The following is an 8,520-nucleotide window of genomic DNA, read 5'->3' as shown; positions in this document are numbered from 1 at the left end:
TTTTACCTTCAGAGCTCAGCAACCTCTTCGTCTGGCCTAGAATCACTACCAGTTTTAAAAAGCCCAAAATTTCACAACAAACTGCCCTCCAGCAGGGCTGCATTTTATTACTGACTAGATTTTTAGCGTCTAGCATTACGAGCCTCTTGACATTTTTCTTATGCACCAATTTCTCATCTGTGAGTTAAAACAGGTAGAAAAGTGTTGCCTTTTGGCATTTAAAACTTATCGTGGCGTCTATTACAGCTATCGTTATGACCCTTTCGGCTTCTGTTTCGTTATTTTACTTAACCTAATGAATAATAAGCTAAGAGAAGAAAATTTTATGCCACTCTGAAACTCTAAAGTTGCATCGCAACTGAGAATCTTGAACCTTGCTTCCAGGATGCTTACCAGGATGAAAAATATCACTCTACGGTCTTCTTTTCACAAAATTCTGGACATACGACAAGTGATCAAGCATTTTATAAGGCCACAGTTAGTAGGATTTTCACGCACAACTTTTATTCACCTTCTTGTCGCGCCTTCAGACAGAAACATCACCACAAGTGCAAATATGTACAAAGTCCTTGCCATGTGTGTAATGCAAGAGACGGTTCGTTAAGTTGCCGCATTCCAATGCACAACCATATAAACCCCTCAATTTATAAAAAAAAATGCGTGCGCTTCTAACAAGGAACCGCATAGTATATGACGAACAACCGCAGAACACATGCAGATGAGGTAGAGGAGAATGAAGTCACAACAGATGTATTGCAGGCACATCCCTGTATATGCGTATAAAATCAAAGCTACTTACGGGGAAAATTACTACGTACAAAACTTGCACCCCCACTTTCCCCCTAACTACAATATAAATTCCCTTTCGCCGTAATTAATTTTTATGTGCGTCCCACAGGAACAAACATTATGAGGGCAGGAAAACAGTAACTTTGATGTTGTGTGTTTGATCTACAAAAGCAACATTGTGTATTTAAATGATCACTTAGGCGTCCTCAAGGAGCGTATGACAAATCAATGTTACCTTAAAGATGAATCGGCTCGCTGCAGAACATACAAGAAGAGCAGTGAATGCTAACGGCTCCACTCATTTCTTAGTGGCCAGTTTTCAACACTCGAATCCCTTCAGCTTGTACAACGCAAGCAATGAGCTTTCTTTGGCTATGAGAAAGTTCCAACACCCGGTGCTTGATGCCGAAATGTTGCTAGAACCGGTTAATATTCGCGATTTGGTTGATCCAGCCTGAATAAGATGAAACATTAGTGAAGACGGAAAGAGCATCTGGACCTCCACATGCGAGTCCTTTGGATGAGATGCCAGTGACCTCGTAGTAGAAGTCCTTGCTCGGACACACCACGATCCTTGCGGGATCACCAACGCAATCGTTCTGAACGTCTCCATCTCCGGCGCAGAACGTGCTACCTCTCACCTCAAGATCGAGCTTTAGATGCCGCGCTCTGGACTGCCAAGCTCGGCACACATCGTCCTCCTCTAGCGCAACCACGGCTGCCTCTCGAAGAGTCGGGTACATGTACCTTAGGTCATCTTCGGAGACACTTGCGCCATAGCCGGTAACGACGCAACCTTTCAACTCTGTGAAAGCTGACGATTCCTCCTCGGTTGAATTGGCGTTTGTTGTCGGCAGGCAGACGACGCAGACGGCATCATTAAGTTCAACAATGTCTTTGAGCTTGAGGAGAGCGATGTTGTTGGCGAGAGTTTCGGCTTGAAAACTGTGATGAGCGTAGACTTTGGCCACCGTCTTCGTCTGGGCGCCAGGAGGGTTGAACGGACTCAAGATATCAGTGTAACCCAGACGCACGTAGATGTTTTCGGTGGTATCGGTGTGGTTGAAGACGCAGCTCGCCGCTGTTAGCACCCACTGTGCGCCTATGAGAACGCCGTTGCACAGGTACTGGTTCTTGCGGTCCACGATGGCGGCGTGCCAACACCACTCACCGGGTCTCGCTTCGGCGCCTCCCGGCTTGAAGGTGCCCGGGTCGCGCTTCTTACCTCCCTTGACACCGCACACATTGGGGTCACGCGATCTAAGGCTTGTACCAACAAAGGTTCCTCGTACAGGCTTGAACTCCGAACTGCTGCCGTAGTGATTCTCGACTACCTTTTGTTTGTTAACTGGTTGGTGGGCCTGATGGAAGGGAATCCAACCCGTGCTCGTGGCGGCAGCTTCGGCGAAGTGCTTAATTGGCACTAGCTCAGGGGATGCCTTCACGGGTTCTACCCACATTACGCCAAATTCTGTCTCATGATGCGGGGGCTTGCTGAGGGTTTGCCAGTCGGGCTTTGACTGTTTGCTGGCCGTTTCTTGCACTGGACGCAGTTGTATTGGCCTTTGAGGTCTCGTCTTCTCGCGCACACGTTGAAGCCAGGCCTTTCGCTGCTGCTCAAATCCTTCTGGTACGTGTGGATTCTTGACAGGAAACACCTCACCAATAACTACGGTGCCTCGCTGTGGTTTCAGCTGCTGTGGGGCATGTTGACTTAATCCATTTGGCTTCACTCTCGGCCGGCCAGTAGGCAAAGATGTATTCTGAACAGTAGTCTCCTTCTGTGGCTGATGGCTTTTGTCTTTCTCCTCGGGAGAATGGATGGAAGATTTTGAGTCGTAATCTTCGTCATAGTACGGTGGAGTTGGAATGACAGGCTGTGGGAGGGATGGGTGTCTTAGAGCTGTGTAAATCGGTGGCCGCCTTGTAGATGGAGTCACGTGGGAAATGTCGTCACTTTTGTCATAATCAGTGCCGGCCCCGTAATATGCATAATTCATGTCTTCTTCGTTAGGCTGTTGCAAAGTGGGCTCTGAGATGGGCTTCTGTGAAGATATCGATGGGAGGCCGTAGTCATGAGTGACTGCCTGCTGAAGAGGTATGGGAATCTGCTGGCGAGTGGGAATGTAAGGTGGTCGCCGATGACGCTGGTTTTCCCACGAATATTCTTCGTCTTGACTGCTTGCCTCAGGGGACACCGGTCCTCCAAAGTCACTGTTTGGATCCGCAGGACGCAGCGTAGAACGTGAGCCGTTTTTTTCAGGGTCCCTTGAATTACTCTCGGCAGTCATCCCTTTGCTGCAGCAGATCATACCAGTTGGGCAGAAAACTTTTTTCGATATGAGAACGACGTTCGGCCTTTTACACGTATTGCTCAAGTACATTGGCATGCACCGTCCTATGCACGGAACGTGGCGGGCTGGAGCTTGGAGTGGTAACGCAGTAGGCCGTTTATTCGTCGTGTGAACTGTCGTTAACGGCTGGGCATCTTCTTCAACGCTGGTTTCAGCTGACTGCGCCGTACAGCACACGCGGCCACTGGGGCAACTGAAGTTACGGTTGATCGAGCCACACAAGAGGCCAAGCAACGACATGATGCAAGATCCAGGACAGGCCGGCAATTTGCTGGCCGTTTCCGCTCTCTGTGGCAGCGGCGACTCAATCTGCGGGGACTGCTGGGATTCCATGGCTGTTAGAGTCAGGTCATCTTCGTGCTTAGAGGGCACGCTGCTCGCTGTGGTTGATGGTTGAAGCGTTGGCTCAGGTTCCTGAGACGAAGGAGGCGTGTCTACCACCGGCTGGGCTTCGGAGACAGGTGATTCGGTTGTTGAAGTCGTCGACGTTGACGCTGTCGTCGTCGTCGGCAGCACTCCGGGGCCGTCTCGATTGCCGTGGTCCGTTGGGGCATCGTCCATCATGCCGGACTTGCGACTGGCGCCTTGGCTGAAGATGCCGCCCACACAGCAGCGAAGAAACTGCTCACCGCAGTTCGCCTGCTCGTCCACGAAGTCGCACAGGAGTCCCATGAACACATGGACGCACTTTCCGCTGCAGTTGCTTTCCTTCGAAGGCGTCAGGGATGTCGGCAGATCGTACTTGTACGACCTGTCCGTCTCCAGGAATATTCCCCTTGATTTTGTCGTCGCTGCTGTCTGGTGGCACAATCCGGCGACGACAAGAACCAGGGATGACACATGAAACAGCATCGCTGTCCAAGGTACGGTCGCACTACGCAACCCGGACTTGCGGCTAGGACGTCAGTATCGCTGTGCTTAGCGTGGAGATGCCGTCGCGCGAGTCTGGGCCGTGCTTCGCGCGACTCGCGCGGTAACCAGACCGTCAAAGGAGAGGGACTCGCGGTGACGAAGGAGGAGGAAAGGGAGAAGGGCGACCGCAGCGCAGCCCACGGTCTATACGCTCCAGATATGACTCGGTCGCGAGCACAAAGAGAAGCTCGCCTCCCTTCACGGGGCGCGACCGGGGAGCCGTCGCCTCGGCCGGGGTTGTTCGTGCGTAATCCGAATAAGACGAACGAAGCGGCTCGGGCTACGTAGCCCGTGAAAGACGACAATGGCGACGCGCAACGATGACTGCATATTTAAAAATCGCTTAGCGGCCTCCTTATTCTCCTCTCCACTGTGCACACACACGCACGCACGCACGCATGCGACCGTACGTGTACACAATCGTTTGAGACTGCACCGTGACGGCGACTGCGGCAGTGGCGTGTCGTCAACGGATATCTGGACGCCAACGCCACGTACAGGCCTGCACCACAAGTGATGGTGACCTGCACTCACAGGCGTGGCCCTTGAGAGGCGACACTGTGTTATTTTGTCGGCTCCACCGTCACCCTAGGTGACCGAGGTGACAAACTCTTTCGAATGTGAGTGGGGCCGTTATACATTGCAGATGTTACGTGGACCGTGAGACGAGAAGCCCATAGCGTCTTTTCTTGCATTCTCTACGATCCGTGGCTGTGAAAGAAAGCGGCTTTTCGCCAGAGTTTGGCGTCTTTACGGTTTTTGACGCAAAAGAAAGTCTTTCTTGACGTTCTGCCCGGCCGTCATCATGCGGAAGCTAGCGCACATATGGAGAGCTATGGTGAGCGCTTGCGAACCTTGCCAGCCTTTTACGCGTGAAAACGCTTCGCTTGTCAAACTAAAAAAGCGAAATTGCAAGCTCGAAACGACGGTGGGCGTTTTTGAGGGCCGCCAACTTGACCACACGACGATGACGTTTACAGAAGCCTATAATTGGGCATGAAAACAGCAGCGTCAGGCTTTTCTATATTTTTTTACTTCTGTCTTATCTGAGAACAAAGTACTAGTCATTGGATTGAATTATGAATAGGAAACCGGGACATCTGCATGGCGCATATATATATATATATATATATATATATATATATATATATATATATATATATATATATATATATATATATATATATATATATATATATATATATATAACTTCCTTTCCATAGCTCGTTGCGCTGTACTCTAAATAATTTCAAACCTTTTCGTAAGCTAACAGACGTGCGTACTGGCAAGATGCTATAATATAATATATTTAGGTGGATTCGCAGCATGAAGGCTCAAGTGAAGAATCCAAAACGATGAATACCAAACAATTCGGGCATCTTTCTTCTCCTCAATTTGGCCAGAGAAGTAACATTCTTCATTACTTTTTAATGATGGCCTCATCATAAAGCTTGGAATGATGTGCGCCATTTACGCTCCAAGGAGCGCACTTGTTTGAGATATGTGCGTTAGTGAGGCCAGACTTCTGCGTATTTCTTCAGAAGGGGAATCGTAAATTCTTGTATGTGGCTGCGTTTTTATGGAGGAGAAACCCTAAGGCGCCCGTGTGCTGTGCGATGTCAGTGCACGTTAAAGATCCCCAGGTGGTGGAAATTATTCCGGAGCCCTCCACTACGGCCCCTCCTTCTTCCCTTCTTCTTTCACTTCCTCCCTTGTCCCTTCCCTTACGGCGCGGTTCAGGTGTCCAACGATATACGAGACAGATACTGCGCCATTTCCTTTCCCCCAAAACCAATTATTATTATTATTATTATTATTATTATTATTATTATTATTATTATTATTATTATTATTATTATTATTATTATTATTATTATTATTATTAGTATTATTATTATTATTGTACGATATAAGTGCACGGTAAAGGTCCCCAGGTGGTCGAAATTATTCCGAAGCCCTCCACTACGGCATCTTTTTCTTCCTTTCTTCTTTCAGTCCCACCTTCCTCCCTTCCCTTATGGCGCTGTTCGGGTGTCCACAGAGATGTGAGACAATTACTGCGCTATTTCCTTTCCTCAAAAACTAATTTTCAACATCCCTGCCCTCCACTACGGCACCTCTCTCTTCCTTTCTTCTTTCACTCCCTCCTTATCCCTTCCCTTACGGCGCGGTTCAGGTGTCCAACGATATATGAGACAGATACTGCGCCATTTCCTTTCCTCCAAAACCAATTATTATTATTATTATCATTATTATTAACATTAATCCCGGATATTCCTAATAGGACTTTAGTGTTGTGAAAGACTGAATCGTGACAGCGACGATGACGATGAATGTAGTATAAATCTCATGTTAGACTTCCTATCCATGCTCCAAGAGGTTCCCTCTGACATCGCTAAGGTTTAAGATCAACAAACATAACTGAAGCTGCGTAGACAAGCGCCATCGAATGAAACTTTGTTGCCTGTGCTAGGTTGAGTATTGAGTATATCTCTCGTTATTTTTTTTTATTCTTTACTTTCATGTTGTTGTATTTATTCTGAGTGTGTTAGTGTATCTGTTTTAATGCTTTTGTCACTACCGTGCAGCACCGCTGCACATGTTTCGGCCTGTGAAGCGAACTTGAGATGGAGTCGTCGTAATCGGGAACGGAACAAAGTGGTCGAAAAATCAGTGAATGCCCCCACTGCGCTCCACCGTTGGGCTTTTTATTCAACGACTGCTTGTCGTAAAATTTATTAAACGGTGCATTTGAATATGCTTTCTAAGTTACCTCCTTAATTATGGAAAGCTCAGTTTTGAACGTCCAGCAGCTACGCTAAGACCAGTGCTTTAAACAGCCCTGCGCCTCGTTGCATGTTGTGTGGAGCGCAAATACAAGGGAAGCGTCCAGCGCTCTTTCCTATTACGGGATAAGAGATATTGCACCCGTGCAACGGCGTACACAGTTGGGAAAGAAATTCAGCGACAATTGCAATCTGTGCGTTTTCGCACGGCATGCTAACAACGCGTGGCACGCCGGGCCGAACAACAGGATCTGAATAATCTCTAGAGAGACGCATGGCTTCCTTAAAATTAATATCGCTTGTAACACAATAGAAGGCAACTGAGTACCCTATATGAATTCAAAAGAGATTAACGTAGCAGTTTGTTTTCCGTCTCGAAATACTGGCCTGCATTTTGGTACCTCCATTAATCTGTGTATGCACACTGCAGAGTATTGAACTCGCTACTTCCTGCCATTCCATTACTAACGTGCGACCTCACCTTCTGTTTCTGGAGGGAGATAAACTGTTAGCCTAATTCGAAGCGCATAAATTTAACCAAATATAAAGAGCGCGCTCACTTAAAAGGCCTGCTTCGTTTTCGGAGAAGTTACTGCAGTCTCGTTTGCAGCGCTCTCATCGGCATACAAAGTGGCCTTCGTTCATAATTCAGAGCGGCGCTTTCCTGGCTGAAATCCGCGCTCCCTTTCCATTTTTTCCCTCTCCTGATCTCCCTTTTCGGTGCTATCTCTTGAGCATATTTTCTTCCTTCTTTTCCCCGGTTACCTCTCCATCCCTAAGTAGTTTTCGCAGTGAAAATACGTTCTTCAGTTGCGTTGAATATCCTTTCGTGCCCCTATTTTTCTATCACATTTGTATACTTGCATGAACACTCATTCGGGTTTCCTCCCGTTTTTGCTTGGAAGTATTCAGTTCCGGGGCCGGTATCTGGGGCTCGCTTTCTACTCTAAGCTCGGAACAGCTCTCGAGTCGATCTCGCTAAATGCAAATGAATTCCCGGAATGCAGTGCACTGCTTCTTTGTACTCCGTTTTACTTGGCTGAAATTGCGGGCGCACCATGTGCCGCCTTCTCTTTAAGTTACCCTCAATTCGTGCAGCTTGCGTTTCTTGGCCTTTTTTTATTATTTAGTTTTTTTCACGACACGTGCGTGCAACGTAGTTTCACGCACTTTCTTGGTTTATTCTCTCTTTGCTGGGAAACGCTGATAATTAGATGTGGCGACGTTGGCAAAATGCGACGCTTTGTCTTACCGCCGGATTTTGATATTCAGAGCACGGATGTTCTCTATTCAGGAGATAATGTTTTATGGCCTCCGTTAACTGCTGCAAAAGAGGTGTTAAGCTTTCGGTAGTTTGTATTTGGTCTTGGAAAATCCGTTCCGGCCTAGCAGCTTGGAAATTACAGCAACTATAAACGTCTTCGCTATCTTGTGAACTAATAGTAGAAGAAAAGAAAGCGCGGTAAGAAAAATCTGTCACGCTACTCCGCATCACTGCACTGTGTAGCGAGTACTTAGCTCATCGAGTACTGTGCTTGCAGTGTATACTTTTCAGACAATACTTAGAAAAAGAAAAAAGTATTTTGACTTTACCTGCCATCAGTTGGTTGATCCAATGCAGATCCCAATTTCAAACCCGCGAGCTGGTCTTAGTTTCTTCATCAGTGGAAACCAAATTG

The 8,520-nt window shown here is 47.5% G+C and overlaps 1 protein-coding gene across 1 annotated transcript; it reads right to left on the bottom strand.

Annotated features, from left to right (window-relative positions):
• Window positions 1–601: 601 nt before the first annotated feature.
• LOC144124244 (uncharacterized) lies at window positions 602–3,995 on the bottom strand. The gene has a single exon (XM_077656886.1). It carries the CDS (start codon window positions 3,993–3,995, stop codon window positions 1,206–1,208), a length of 2,790 nt encoding a protein of 929 aa, XP_077513012.1. The 3' UTR covers window positions 602–1,205.
• Between the last annotated feature and the right edge of the window lie 4,525 nt (window positions 3,996–8,520).

Source organism: Amblyomma americanum, chromosome 3 (genome assembly GCF_052857255.1).
Source record: "Amblyomma americanum isolate KBUSLIRL-KWMA chromosome 3, ASM5285725v1, whole genome shotgun sequence".
Taxonomy (NCBI): Eukaryota; Metazoa; Arthropoda; class Arachnida; order Ixodida; family Ixodidae; genus Amblyomma; species Amblyomma americanum.
This window is presented reverse-complemented; position numbering and strand designations above follow the sequence as displayed.